Raw genomic sequence first — 13,613 nt, forward strand, 5'->3', positions numbered from 1 at the left:
ACCGCTGCCCCCGCTGCCACCAGCCTTTCCTACCTGGCATCTGCCATTGCTTGGGTCTGGCCTTGCTCCTTGCCAGGCTCCGTGGTCCCCGCAGCCCCCTCCCAAATTCACCCTGTTGGGAAGAGCAAATGCCAAGGAATGAGCCTTGGGGACAACAAGGACAGCACCACATGCCCCCCAGCCCACATGGTGCCGGGTGGGGATGTGGGGAGGGGGTTTCCCACCCCCCAAGTGGGTGCTGGGTCCCTGCCTCCCTCCCTGGTTCTCCTGCCCCATTATTTTCAGCCTTGGTTTGCGGAGCGACTGTAATTAAAACCTTCATCTCCCATCCCTGTAATTTCCGTCTCTCGCCGTTTGTAGTGGTGGTTTGGACTGGAGATGATACATATATATATTTAATTGGCATAAATAATGCATTCTCATAGCTGAATCCTTCCTCAGCCCCCTATTTGGTGCCAGAAATAGCATTTTCATTTCAAACAGGCTTTTCTTTGCATGTACCTTCCCTCGGCCGGAGCAGATCCCTCCTCAGGGGCCCGCAGCTGCGTGCCGGGGACCGCGTGGGCTTGCAGCTGCCCCAGGTCACCCCTGCTGGGCCAGCGCAGGTCACACCACCTCGGTGACAGGGGTGAGGGCGTGGGGGTGCTGGGTCCATCCTTGACCAGAAACAGAAGGACGTTTGCAGGTGGCTGGGGAGGGCTGGGCATTTGGGGAGCACCATGTTCGCCCCCCCAATACATGCCTGGAGGCACGTTCTACCCTGCCTCCTGCCACTGTGGGGGCTGGCAGCAAAGCAGGGAGGGGACAGGGCTGTCAGGACCCCCAGCAGGTCCCCGCTGGGTGCTGGAGCTTGTGACTAACCCCCTTCTCCTGCCCCCCCGCTCTTGCCTTCATTGCAGGGAGCATAATGCTGAACAGCATCACTGATGGGCTCCTGTGCTGCCTGATGGGCAAGACAACGAACGCCGTGGGGCCACTGGAGAGCGTTGAGTCCAGCAACGGCTACAGCTTCATGGAGGTGAAGCCGGGGAGGATCCTACGGGTCAGGCACAGCATGCCCAACCGCCCGGCCCCGGAGGGGCCCGAGGAGCCCCAGCCCGGGGGGCCGGAGCGGGGCACGGTGCACTGCAAGCGCAAGATCACCGTGTACCGCAACGGGCAGCTGGTGATCGAGAACCTGGGGGACGCCGTGCGCTCCGAGATCCTGCACTGCCAAAACGGCTCAGGGGAACCCAACGGCACCGTGGAGCTGGAGCTCTCCGACCTGGCCAGCCAAGCTCCTGCCCAGGGGCCCGCCCGCACGCCGGGATGTGGCACGCAGGAGGCAGCCGCCGCCCCCGGCAAGCGTCGGAAGCGTAAACCCAAGAAAGTCGTCAACATCGACTGCAAGAAGCAGATCACGAGCTGCAAAGGGACGCACAGCGACGTCGTCCTCTTCTTCATCCATGGCGTGGGCGGCTCACTGGACATCTGGAAGGAGCAGCTGGACTTCTTTACCAAGCTGGGCTACGAAGTGGTGGCTCCTGACCTGGCTGGCCACGGCTGCAGCTCGGCTCCCCAGATCGCCGCCGCGTACACCTTCTACGCGCTGGCAGAGGACATGAGGGCTGTGTTCAAGCGCTACGCGAAGAAGAGGAACATCCTGATAGGACACTCATACGGGTAAGGGGCCAGGAGGGAAGCAAACACCCACCAAATCCCGCATGCTGGAGGCTGAGAAGCAGAGGAGGGGTGTGGGGTTTCCCCTTCTGGGTTTATCCCGCAGCTCTGATCTCCTCCATCCTCTTGTGTGGGTCCAGCTAATCCCAGAGCCCGTCCTCCAGCAGGGAAGCTGGCAGAGCACAGCTATAAATAGAGTAAGCCCGAGAAAGTCAATTAGATGGAGACAAAGCAGGGCAGAGAGCAGCCCAGGGAGGAGAGGGAGCTGGAGGCGGGCGCCGAGCTGGGCAGGATTAGATCAGAAGCACAAGGCTGGTCCAGGCTGGTGGGCACCCAAGGGGTCCCAGCACCCTGCTTTGGTCTGTGCAGGAGTGAAACCCTGAGCTCAGCCCCTCTGCCTGGGCTCTGCGGGGTTTGGTGGGGGTTACCCTGCCCCAGGAAGGGGGAGCACGGGTCGAACAAAGGGGTGTAGCCTGGCCTCCAGCCATGGATCCTTGGGATCTGCCTTGGGGTGCAGCACCCTCCAGTGCCACGGGGTCAGAGCACGGGTCCCACATCTCTCTCTCCCTGCAGGGTGTCCTTCTGCACCTTCCTCGCCCACGAGTACCCAGACCTGGTCCATAAGGTGATCATGATCAACGGAGGGGGCCCGACAGCGCTGGAGCCCAGCTTCTGCTCCATCTTCAACATGCCCACCTGCGTGCTGCACTGCCTGTCCCCGTGCCTGGCGTGGAGCTTCCTCAAGTGAGTGGCTGTCCTGGCACCGTGGCACTGGGGGGGGTTGTCCCTGGCCACCCTGGCTTCCAGCCACCACGGGGACCCCCAGCATGGGCAGGGACACCCCACGCTCCCGGCACCACGCGGGGCTAACCCTCTGCCCGGGCTCCATCCCGCAGGGCTGGCTTCGCTCGCCAGGGTGCCAAAGAAAAGCAGCTGCTGAAGGAGGGCAACGCCTTCAACGTGTCCTCCTTCGTGCTGCGCGCCATGATGAGCGGGCAGTACTGGCCGGAGGGCGACGAGGTTTACCACGCAGAGCTGGCCGTGCCCGTGCTCCTGGTCCACGGCATGCACGACAAGTTCGTCCCGGTGGAGGAGGACCAGCGAATGGCTGAGGTAGGGGACGGAATGGGGCTGGGGGGAGGTGGCTGAGGGCTGGGGTCTGCCTGCCAGCCCATGGCGATGCAGGCAGGGGGGCTCGTCCCGGCGCTGACGCCTGCTGCTGCCACCGTCTCCCTCCAGATCCTGCTGATCGCCTTCCTGAAGGTCATCGACGAGGGCAGCCACATGGTGATGATGGAGTGTCCCGAGACGGTGAACACGCTGCTCCACGAGTTCGTCCTGTGGGAGCCCGAGACGCCAGCTGGGGACGGGCAAGGGGAGAAGAAATAAGGCAGCAGGACGCCGTGACCGGGCTGCTCCGATGGCAGAGACATTTCGAAGAGGAGAGGGGTTTGTGAGAGCGGAGGGGTGCGGCGGAGGCTGCCCTCGCCCGGAGCTCGGATGATTTTTCTTTCCCAGCCACACCAGAGGCTGGTGGCAGAGCGTGGAGGCCCCCCTGGGCAGAGGTGCGTGGGGCCGGCAGCGGGAACACGGCAGACCTGGTCCCCGGCCCCTCGGGGACGGCACGGCAGCCGCTGGAGCGTCTTCATCCTGTTTCTTTGTAGTATTATTTTCCTCACGCCGCGATCCCCGGCCGGGGACAGAGAGGAGGCGGCTGCGGGGAGACTGGTCCCACCTGCAGCAAAACGGGCAGAACTCGAAGGGGTTCCTCCAGGGAGAGCGCGTTGGCTCCAGAACCTTCCCGGCCAGGGCCGGAGGAGCTGAGCTGGGATTGCTTTAAGGGGAAGCCAAAGGCTCCTCGGCCTCAGCAGCAGGATTCACCTCTCTGAGCTCTCCAGTGCTTTATTCGAGCTGTCTGCGGGGCCCGAGGACGGGACGCCCATGGCACTGCCCCGAGGGGGTCACGGCCAGCAGCCGTGTGGCTCCTGCCTGCACAGCTCATCTCTGCCTGGCTGGGAGATGAGGACAAGGAGGTGACCTGCTGGGCACAGCCAGAAGGACCGTCAGCTCCCCCGCCGCGGTGGGGCTGGCATGGATGTGGTGGGGAGGACGAGGCCAAACCTGAGCTCTCCCGCAGTCCCCGGTGCCACTGTCCGTGCCGTCACGTCCCCAACCGCCATCGCTTTAGGTACCGCAGCGCTGGCTTCTGCAGAGCCCTCTGCTTCCCTCCTCGAGGTGCCCGGAGCCATCGCCACCACGCAGCCACTCCCGCAGCGTCCCATCCGCTCGCCCTTCCCGGCTTCCAGCTCCTCCACGACTCCGGGACACACCACCCGCTCCGGGCCCGTGTCCCTGCTGGGATCACACCCGTCCCTTGTGCGCCCGGGGACCTGTGATACACCATCGCGTTGTCACTGTGTCCGAAGGCTCCTGCGTGGATCCGGGGGGTCTCGGAGCAACACGGGAGCGAAGAAGCAAACCACGACCCTCTGATCACAACGGACAACAGCTCGTCACCTGCCAACACCCTTCTGTACATAACCCACCGGGCCCATCATCTCCTCCCCGCCGCTTCCCGCTGCCAGGAGCCGGGCAAGACCGAGAAGGTACCTGAGAAGCGTCAAGCGGGGACCCGGGCGCTGCTGGGGGGTCTGGGGGTCTCCCGTGCTCGCATGGCTGCTCTCCAGCCCCGTCCCTGCACGCTGGAGGTGGCCCCAGCCTCCCCGATGAGCGGAGCTGCTCCCTGCTTCGCTTCTCCCTTATTCCCCCCCATCTAAACCAAAGAAACAACCAGTCCCATGGAAACCTCACCCCAGGCCCACGTCCCACCCGGCGCCTCCTCGCCCTGAACCGGGCTGAGGCATCCCATGCGGGCAGGGCTGCTCCGACCAGAGCTGGCACCCGCCTGCAACACGCCCTCCCCGGGGCTGAGCCCACCCCAAAGCGATGTAGAAGAGGAAGGGTCCTTCGGAGCCGACCCCAGCGTGACAGGGACCCCCGTGTGACGAGTGTCCCCAGGCAGCCCCCGTGCCAGCGCCCGCCCCTGCCACAACCTGTCTCATAATGAGAATTTTAACGACCCCCCAAGTTCAGACCTTCCCCCACCACACCCCTCCCAGCCAGGGGACACCCCGCAGCACAGCCAGGGTACCCAGCAATGCCACCATACCCCAAAAGGTGGCTCTGCCCCCCCCGCCGTGACCCCCCAGCCGGCTCCGGGCGACTGTGGGTGCCCGGCTGCGGGGCCACAGCTCTTCAACCTCTGTTTGCCACCGAGTCTGTGTCGCTCGTCCCCACGTCGCTTGTGCTAAGGCCAAGGCAAACCGTGCACCGCAGCCCCGCCGCCGCGTTAGTGCCATTTCATACAGTAAAACCCCATTATATTCTCAACTGCGTCCGACTTGATGGTGGGGAGAGACGTGGGGGGCACGGGGGGGCTGTCCCCGGGGCACGGCAGAGCGGGGAAGCGAACCCAGAAACCCCCCCAGCCTGGATTTCTTAGTAAAAACCCGACCTGCAGCGATTTATTTATCACCCTTTAGGGAAACAGAAAAATAGAAACATTCTCGCCAGTGTCTACGACATAAAACCCGCGCCCAGAGCGCAGCAGGGGCGCAGGCAAGGGGTGACCCCCCCCCCAGCACCCCAGGGTGCTCAGCGCCCACCCGGGATGTCCGCGGGCCGGAGCTGCCGCTCGCCCTCGGCCAGGAAGATGCGCATGGCCCTGTGCAGCATGTGCACGCCCAGGCGCCGGCGCCGCTCCGCCGGCCAGCTCGCCGCCGCGCCGTAGCACTTCCCCTTCCTCTGGTTGGTGATGGTCTGCAGCCCTGCGGGGATGGGGTCAGCACCCACGGGCATGGGGGCAGCACCTACAGCCCCAGCCCCCTGCTCCCCATCAGCACCCACAGCCCCATGGGGATGGGGTCAGCACCCATGGCCCCAGCCCCTTGCTCCCCATCAGCACCCACAGCCTCACGGGGATGGGGTCAGCACCCACAGCCCCAGACCCCTGCACCCCATCAGCACCCACAGCCCCGCGGGGATGGGGGCAGCACCCATGGGGATGGGGTCAGCACCCACAGCCCCAGCCCCCTGCTCCCCATCAGCACCCACAGCCCCACAGGGATGGAGGCAGCCTCATGCCCCCCACCAGCACCCACTCCCGGGCAGCTTTTCCCACAGGACGTGGGGGTCTGGGGGATCGTGCCCAGACCCTGCGCTGGCAACCGGGGAGCCCAAAGCCTCCGTGTGCCCCAGGATGGGCTGCACCCCCCGACTCCTGCACGGGGTGGGACAGAGGGATGCAGGGGTCGGAGTGGTGGCAGAACTGATGCCAGGAGGTGCGGCAGGGGCAGGGGCAGCACCCCCTCTCCAGCCCCACTCACCCAGGGCCTCCACGAGGCAGCCCTCCCGCGTGTACGCCTCGGCAGGGACGCTGCTCTGGAAGCAGAGCACCGAGACGACGCCCTGCCCGCTCGCCCAGATCTCCAGGATGCGCCGCACCTTGGGGCAGCCCTGCGGGACAGCGGGCACCATCACCACAGCCCCCAGCCCAACATGCCCATCACCACGGCCCCCAGCCCCCCGTGCCCACCGCCACGGCCCCCAGCCCCCCGGTGCCCGCCACCACGGCCCCCAGCCCATCCCACCTTCTGCGTCCCAGCACGGTGCTGGCTCAGCGCCTCGGCGAGGTGGCAGTAGGGCCGGGCACGTGTCCCCTTGCCCACGTAGAAGATGGCTTCGATGAAGGTCCTGAAGCACTCGGCCGGGCTCAGGCGGTGGGAGCGGAGCGGCAGGTTCTGGGTGGTCCTGAGGGGGCAAACACCCAGCTTTGGGGCTCGATGCCTCCCAGGGGTCCCCTTGGACCCCCCCTGGCACCAGGGACATGTGGGGCAGCGGCGTGGCCCTACCTGGGGTCGAGGAGGAGGTAGTTGAAGCTGGACTTGACCAGCCCTTCCCGCCAGTGCCGGCTCCGGTCGGGGCGGTCGAACTGCTGGGCCAGCACCAGCTCGTCCTGGGCGCAGTCGGGGACGTGGCCGGTCCGCAGCGCGGCCACCAGCTCGGGGCTGTGCCCTGGGGCAGCCACGAGAACCGTCAGCCCCACGCTGGCACCGGGGAGCACCGCCAGCCCCGCGCCGGCACCGTGGGAACCAGCTGGCCGGGCAGGGGGGCGCTCCCCAGGACCCACCTCCCCTTCTCGCCCGAGATCCCCTCGCCAGCTTCTCCAGCCGCCGCAGGTAGAGCCACCGGGTGAGCTCGGTGACGGGCCCCGGGTCGTCCCCCAGTGCCCGCAGCCGCCGGCGCAGACCTTCGTCCGAGAGGGGCCGCGGCGGCACCGTGCCCACTCGCCCATCCTGGACCGCGGTGCCCTTGGGGCTGGTGCTGGCCTCTGTGCCGGGGCTGTGCCGCTCGGTGGGTGCCTGTCCCTGCTCCTCGTCCTCAGGGTGCTCCTCAGAGCGGCGGGTGCTGCAGACGGAGGGCGAGAGTGGCACAGCCGGGCTCCCCATCTCCACTGCGGTGGCCAGGAGGGGCTGGTGTGTCCCCGAGGGCGAGGGGTCCTGCCACCCAGAGCCACCCTCCAGCACCCTGGGGCTGCCGGCATCACAGAGGGAGCCCTGAGCATCTGACGGGGAATCCTGGGGGTGCCCATGGTCCCCGGGGACCAGCAGGACCGTGGGGCTGGAGCCAGGGGAGCCCCGAGCCCCTGACGGGAGGTTCTGGGGGTGGCCACGGTCCCCGGGGACCAGCAGGACTGTGGGGCTGGAGCCAGGGGACCCCTGAGCATCTGATGGGAGGTCCTGGGGGTGGCCACGGTCCCCGGGGACCAGCAGGACCGTGGGGCTGGAGCCTGGGGAGCTGCTGGTCCCCAGGGGCAAGCTGGGCTGGCTGGGGGCTCTGGGGAGGATCTCAGTGTCATCCAAAGAGCCTGTCCCCTCTCTGTCCCCGCTGGACACGTCCTCGCCCTGCGGGGTGACACAGTGCCCCGAGGTGGTGGCAGGGTCGCTGGGGACACCCCGGGGTGCTCTGAGCCTGGGGGGCCTCCGGGGCATCTCCAGCGACTCGTCGAAGAGGGAGGAGGAAGAGGAGGCGCTGAGCCATGCCACGGCGGCCTGGAGGCGGCTCTTGGTCCTGGGGGTGACGTGGCGGTACCTGAGGGGGTCCTGGCCCCGGGGGGTGACATCCCCAGCGGCGAGACTGGCCGGGCTGTGAAGGGGTCCTGGGGTGCCGGGGGGGGAACCCTGGAGGCTGCACCCCTGGAGCTGGGCAAGCAGCCCCCCTTCATCGCCCGCCCCTGAGCCGTCCTCGCAGCACGGGGCTGCCCTCGAGCCCCCCCCCACATCCTCCCCCTGCACCCGCTCCGCGTCTGGGGGGCTGGCGGGGGGCGGCTCCTGGGGGGCAGCTCCGGCCGGGGAGGGGGCTGTGCCCAGCTCTGGCCCCCCGCCTGCCCTGGGCTGGGGGGAGCGGCGGTGCTGAGCCCCCGGGCACCCCCCGGCCTCGCTGGGCTCCAGGGTCTCCACGGCGCTGACAAAGCACTCGCTGGCACTGCCGCTGTCCCCAAGGCTGCCGCTGTCCCCAAGGCTGCTGCGGTCCCAGCCCTCGGCCCCCACCTCGGACACCCTTGTCCCCAGGTTGGGGGCCGCGATGCCCAGCCCTGCCCAGCCCCTTGGTGGTCCCTGGGGGACACGGGGATGGTGCTGAGCCACAGCACCGGGGATGTCACTGTCCCCAGGCCTCCGGCACGCCACGGAGCAGCTGCTGAGGCCACCACGGGGCAGGGGAGCCCTGGGGGCTGCCCCGTGCCCCCCTGGGGCCCTGCTGTGACGCTGGGGCTGGGGGCACCTCAGGGACCCACCGTGGGGAGAGTGGCCGGGGCCACCCCCAGCGCAGGGCTCGGGGAGAGCCCAGGGGGGACCCCCCGTCCTGCCCCCCACGGGCTGGCTCTGGGGTCCCTCCCCGAGCTCGTCCCTGGCCGAGAGCAGCGTGCTGGAGGCGAGGGGCTGCGGGGGGAGAGCCAGGCCCCCGGGGTGCCCGTGGGGCCATGGGGCGAGGGAGGGGGGCTCTGGGGGACAGCCCAGCCAGAGCGGGGGCTCCCCCAAACCGCAGCCACCCCCCAGCTCCGGCTGCTCCAGCAGGGACCGGCGGGTGCTGCTCAGGGGCCCGGCGTCACAGCCGTCCTCCGGGGACCCGGGGGGGACGCTGCCTTCGGTGCCATCCTCGGTCAGGAAGGACAGGGCACGCCTGGGCCCCCCCGGGTCTGGGGACAGAGGTGGCAGTCAGCGCCCGGCCGGATCAGCCCCTGACACCCGCCCCAGCCAAGGGGGCACCCTGGGGACCTCACCCTCCGCGGGGGGCCAGCACCGGGCACGCTGCGAGCCCCACGGGATCGGTACGTGAGCGCGGTCACCCTGCGCCAGCACCAGGGCGATGGCATCCTGCCGGGAGGGGACACTGCTGTCACCGCTGCCAGGGCCACCACGGGGTGCCACGGCCCCTGCCAGGGCCACCACGGGGTGACACGGCCCCTGCCAGCGCCAGGTGGGCAACTGCTGCCCACCCACCCCCCCGATGATGAGGGTCCCCACACTGCAGCAGCACCTCCAGGGTGCTGTCCCCGTCCCCGAAGCTGTCCCCACTCACCTGCTCGCGGCGCTCGGGGTCCCCCCCTTCCCTCAGCCGGGGCTCGAGGCACCCGCAGCACCCCAGGGACACGGTGACGGGCAGCGGCGGCGGCTCCTCAGCGGCCCTGCAGTGGGCAGAGGGGCTTCACCCCGAGCCCGGCCGCCCCCTCGGGGGCACACGGGTGTCCCCAGCCCCACAGCCGGGTGCTCTGGTACTGGGGGGGGGGAGGACACAGGGTGTCCCCGCATCTCACCTGGCGTCGGGGTCCCCGCCGTGCCGCAGCCCCAGGCAGCGCCCGCCGCCCCCCCGCGCTCTGCGGCCGCTCGGAGGGACGGGGGGGACCCCCCCGGGGAGTCGCAGGGTGGGGGGAGCCCCCCGCGCCCCCAGGGCCCGCATCGCCCTGCGGCACAGCCGGGCACGGTCAGCGCGGGGGGGGTGCGGGCATCGCCCCCCCGGCTCGGAGCCCCGCACAGGGGCCCCGCCACCATGAGGACACCCCTGTGCCCCCCGGGCCGTGCAGGGCCCCCAGCACCGGGCGTGCTGCACCCCCCCCTCCCGCCACCCCCGGTGCAGACCCCGGGGCGCCCCCCCGGGGCAGCGCACGCGGGGGTACCCCTGAGCACCGACCCCCGCCCGCTGTACCGCCGGTACCGCAGAGCCCCCCCCGGTGCCGGTGCCCCCCTCCGGTACCGGTACCGCCCCCCCGGTGCCCCCTCACCGCTCCCGCCGCTCCCGCCACCCCGCGCACGCGCGCCCCGCCCCGCCCCTCCCCGCCCATTCAAACCCCCCGCGCACAGGCGCGCCCCCCGCTCATTGGCGGGCGAGGCGGCCAATAGGAGCCGCCCGAGGGCAGCCACGCCCACCCCGCCGGCGCGGATGGAGGGGCGGGGCCGCAGCGCGCAGTGCCCCGCCCCCAGCGCCCCCCAGCGGCTGCACCGGCACATCGCGGTGCTGCCCAGTATCTGCCACAGGTCCACCCAGTGCCACCCAGTAACTGCACCAGCTCCAACCCATGCCTCCCAGTACCTGCACCAGCTCCACCCAGAGCCTCCCAGTAACCGCACCAGCTCCACCCAGAGCCTCCCAGTGCCTGCACCAGCTCCACCCAGTGCCTCCCAGTACCTGCACCAGATCCTCCCAGTACCTGCACCAGATCCACCCAGTACCTGCACCAGATCCACCCAGTCCCACCCAGTACCTGCACCAGATCCACCCAGTGCCTCCCAGTAACCGCACCAGCTCCACCCCATGCCTCCCAGTAACTGCACCAGCTCCACCCAGAGCCTCCCAGTACCTGCACCAGCTCCACCCAATACCTGCACCAGATCCACCCAGTCCCTCCCAGTACCTGCACCAGCTCCCCCCAGTGCCTCCCAGTAACCGCACCAGCTCCACCCAGTGCCTCCCAGTACCTGTACCAGCTCCCCCCAGTGCCTCCCAGTAACCGCACCAGCTCCCCCCAGTCCCTCCCAGTACCTGCACCAGCTCCCCCCAGTGCCTCCCAGTAACCGCACCAGCTCCACCCAGTGTCTCCCAGTCCCTGCACACCCCCCGCCCCAGTCTCCCCCCCCGGGGCGCAGCAGCCGCAGCACCACACGACGCCGGGCAGGGTCACACCGCTCTGTTTCCCCGGCCCCCCCGCAGCCCCCCGCCGCGCCCCGCTCAGGGGGGGGCCGGGCCCTCGGGGGGCTCGTCGCCCTCCAGCAGCCCGTAGGCCGCGTGGCTCTGGCACGGCCGCTGCAGCGGGTGCGCCAGCAGCTTGGCCATGCAGTTGTGCAGCTCCAGCGCCGGCCCCGCCAGCGGCACCGCGTACTTGTAGCTGGTGCCTTTGGCGTCCAGGCTGCTGAAGAAGGCGAACATCTCCTGGGGGGGGGACATGGGGACACGGGCAGGGCTGGCACAGGGTGACACGGCCCCACACCGCATGGGGGGGACGCCCCGTCCTGCCGTTACCTTCCAGCTCGTCTCGTCGTCCTTCTCCTCCGCGCCGTTGTGGATGTAAACGACGTCGAAGAAGAAGTAGGGACATTGGAGCATCTTCTGCTGGACGAGACACCGGGATGGAGCCGGAGCCACCGGGGGGATGGGGGGGACATGGGGGGGACACCCACCTTCATGTGCTCCGCCACGGAGAGCTGGGGCTGGCAGCCCGGGCGGCCGAACACCAGGATGGTTCTCACCACGTAGGGCGGCGGGATGGTCTGCACGTTCTCCGTCACCGGCAGCTCGATCTTCTGCTGGCTGCGCCGGGGCCGGGGGGGGGACACGGGGGTGGCTCAGGGACCCCCCGCGGCAACTCGGGGACTGTCCCCACCTCGTTAAAACTTAACGAGGGTCTTACTGCCGGGGTGGCACTGGGAGGGCAGCACCCACCCCGGAGCTGTCTGGGGTGACGCTCGCGGCGTTGGCACACCAAAGCAGAAAACCCGGAGCCAGGCGGGAGCCACGACCCCCCCGTGTCCCCCCAAACCCCTTGTGTCCCCCCCTGACCTCCCTGTGTCCCCTCGACCCCCCTGTGTCCCCCCCTGACCCCCTGTCCCCCCCCCAGCCACACTCACATCAGGTTGAAGAGCCCTTCCAGATCTGCAGCCCCAGGTAAGGACCGATCCTGGCACACAGACCCCTGCCCACCCCCGGGACACCCCCACACCCAGGGATGCCCCCACACCCCGGGCACCAGGGAGCCCCCACGGAGGGTGGCGATGGCACCGGGCACCGGGAGGGACCGGGGTGGGGAGTAAACACCAGTAAAGGGGCGTTTGGTGGGTCAGGAGGGTCCGGCGTTGCACCCCACCACCCCGGGGGGCTCAGGGGCCCGGTCCCACCCTCGGACGCCGACACCGCCCTGTGCCGCAGCCGGCTCAGCCGTGGGTCTGCTGCCACCGGCAGGCAACGGGCCCGGAGGGTCCCCGCTGATGCTCCAGGGACCCCCTTTGCCCCCAAGGGACCCCCCACCCCAGCCCCGCAGGCGGTGGGATACTGAACGACTTGCAGACGACGGTCTCCAGGTCGTAGAGGCAGCTGCAAACCTCGCGGGGGTCCGAGGTGAACCCTGAGAGCTGAGGGGAGCGGGGGTGAGGGGGGCGCGGAGCTGTCCCTGTCCCCCCCCCCCCCCGTCCCCGTCCCCCCGCTCACCCACGTGGCGTCGTTGTTCACCACCACCAGCGCGAACTCGTGGCACTTATCGATCTTGTGCTTCGTCCTCACGAACATCTCGATCATCTTCTGGGAGATGTTCAGCGCGTTGGTCTTGGACCTGCCGTGGGGGGACGGGGCTCAGCGGGGACACGTGTCCCCCCCTCGTCCCCCCAACCACACCAGCCTGGGGTCCCCGGGGCCAGCCCAGCCAGGAGCAGCCCCCCAACACCCACCCATTGAAGGACTCCAGCTTGGGCAGTGCCATCTCCTCCGTGAGGTCCAGGCAGATGATCTGCGGGGGGGGAGAGAGCGTGAGCCACGGCTGAGCCCCTCACCGCGGCGTCGGGCCCCCCCGCCCCCCGACACTCACCACCTTCTCGGGGCAGTTCACCCGCGGCGTCTTCACCTGCACCTCGGCGGGGGCCGCGGGGCCGGGCCAGGCGGTGCCGTCGGGGGCTGCGGGGCCCTGCGGGCTGTCCTCGGCGCTGGCCGCCTCGCCCTCGCCCTCGCTGCGGTTGCCCACGCCCTCGCTGCGGTTGCCCACGTTGGCCTGGGCGCTCAGCGCCCGGTCCTCGGCCCCCTCGGGGTTGGAGCGGGTCCTGGGCCGCGGCTCCGGCGCTTTCTCCTCCTCCTCCTCGGCCGCGCTGCCTGGCTCCGACGTGTCCATCACGCACCCGCGCTCCATGGCGGCTCCGGGGGACGCTGCGGAGGGGCTGCGGGGTGTCGGGGCTGCTGCAGCCCTGCGACCCCCGGCCCCCGGTCTGTGCACCCCCTGCTCACGCATCCCCCTGCCCCAGGCCCCCCCCCGCTCACGCACCCCCTGCTCACGCACCCCCCTGCCCCACGCACCCCCTGCTCACGCATCCCCCTGCCCCAGCCCCCCTCCCCGCTCACGCACCCCCTGCTCACGCACCCCCCTGCCCCACGCACCCCCTGCCCCAGCCCCCCTCCCCGCTCACGCACCCCCTGCTCACGCACCCCCCTGCCCCACGCACCCCCTGCTCACGCATCCCCCTGCTCCAGCCCCCCTCCCCGCTCACGCACCCCCTGCTCACGTACCCCCCCCCCACCCCCTGCACCCCTTACTCAGGTGCCCCCCGTACCCCCCCGGCCCGGCTCTCACCCGCTCCCGGCCGCACGCGCCCCGCCCCGTCGGTCCCGCACGGAAGCGGCGGAGCGCGGGGGCTGCTGGGGCT

General features: G+C 69.9%; 2 protein-coding genes across 4 annotated transcripts; one reads left to right on the top strand and one right to left on the bottom strand.

Annotated features, from left to right (window-relative positions):
• Positions 1 to 907: 907 nt before the first annotated feature.
• On the top strand, positions 908 to 10,787 carry ABHD8 (abhydrolase domain containing 8). The gene is made up of 5 exons (XM_068420844.1): positions 908 to 1,662; positions 2,233 to 2,403; positions 2,556 to 2,772; positions 2,899 to 3,014; positions 10,733 to 10,787. The coding sequence occupies exons 1-5, from the start codon at positions 908 to 910 to the stop codon at positions 10,785 to 10,787; spliced, it is 1,314 nt and encodes a 437-aa protein (XP_068276945.1).
• Positions 10,788 to 10,885: 98 nt separating this feature from the next.
• BABAM1 (BRISC and BRCA1 A complex member 1) lies at positions 10,886 to 13,610 on the bottom strand. Of its 3 annotated transcripts, none has more exons than XM_068420546.1 (9): positions 13,541 to 13,610; positions 12,788 to 13,119; positions 12,651 to 12,709; positions 12,415 to 12,535; positions 12,260 to 12,338; positions 11,838 to 11,862; positions 11,391 to 11,520; positions 11,233 to 11,319; positions 10,886 to 11,142 (listed from the first exon to the last, which is right to left on the bottom strand). In XM_068420546.1, the coding sequence occupies exons 2-9, from the start codon at positions 13,100 to 13,102 to the stop codon at positions 10,942 to 10,944; spliced, it is 1,017 nt and encodes a 338-aa protein (XP_068276647.1). In that variant the 5' UTR covers positions 13,103 to 13,119; positions 13,541 to 13,610; the 3' UTR covers positions 10,886 to 10,941. The 3 variants fall into 3 exon arrangements, with proteins under 3 accessions (XP_068276647.1, XP_068276648.1, XP_068276646.1); XM_068420547.1 differs by having other exon boundaries at positions 12,791 to 13,130; positions 13,541 to 13,585; XM_068420545.1 differs by having other exon boundaries at positions 12,788 to 13,130; positions 13,541 to 13,585.
• Between the last annotated feature and the right edge of the window lie 3 nt (positions 13,611 to 13,613).

Source organism: Nyctibius grandis, chromosome 31 (genome assembly GCF_013368605.1).
Source record: "Nyctibius grandis isolate bNycGra1 chromosome 31, bNycGra1.pri, whole genome shotgun sequence".
Taxonomy (NCBI): Eukaryota; Metazoa; Chordata; class Aves; order Nyctibiiformes; family Nyctibiidae; genus Nyctibius; species Nyctibius grandis.

Excerpts from the sequence above, each read along its gene's own strand:
- ABHD8 (XM_068420844.1), top strand. The coding sequence starts at position 908 with ATGCTGAACAGCATCACTGATGGGCTCCTGTGCTGCCTGATGGGCAAG. Across the intron at positions 1,663-2,232 it reads CTGATAGGACACTCATACGG|GGTGTCCTTCTGCACCTTCC; the intron begins GTAAGGGGCCAG and ends CTCTCCCTGCAG. Across the intron at positions 3,015-10,732 it reads GTCCTGTGGGAGCCCGAGAC|CTCCCCCCAGTCCCTCCCAG; the intron begins GCCAGCTGGGGA and ends TAACCGCACCAG.
- BABAM1 (XM_068420546.1), bottom strand. The coding sequence starts at position 13,102 with ATGGAGCGCGGGTGCGTGATGGACACGTCGGAGCCAGGCAGCGCGGCC. Across the intron at positions 11,521-11,837 it reads GAAGGGCTCTTCAACCTGAT|CCAGCAGAAGATCGAGCTGC; the intron begins GTGAGTGTGGCT and ends GCCCCGGCGCAG. Across the intron at positions 11,143-11,232 it reads ACGACGAGACGAGCTGGAAG|GAGATGTTCGCCTTCTTCAG; the intron begins GTAACGGCAGGA and ends TCCCCCCCCCAG.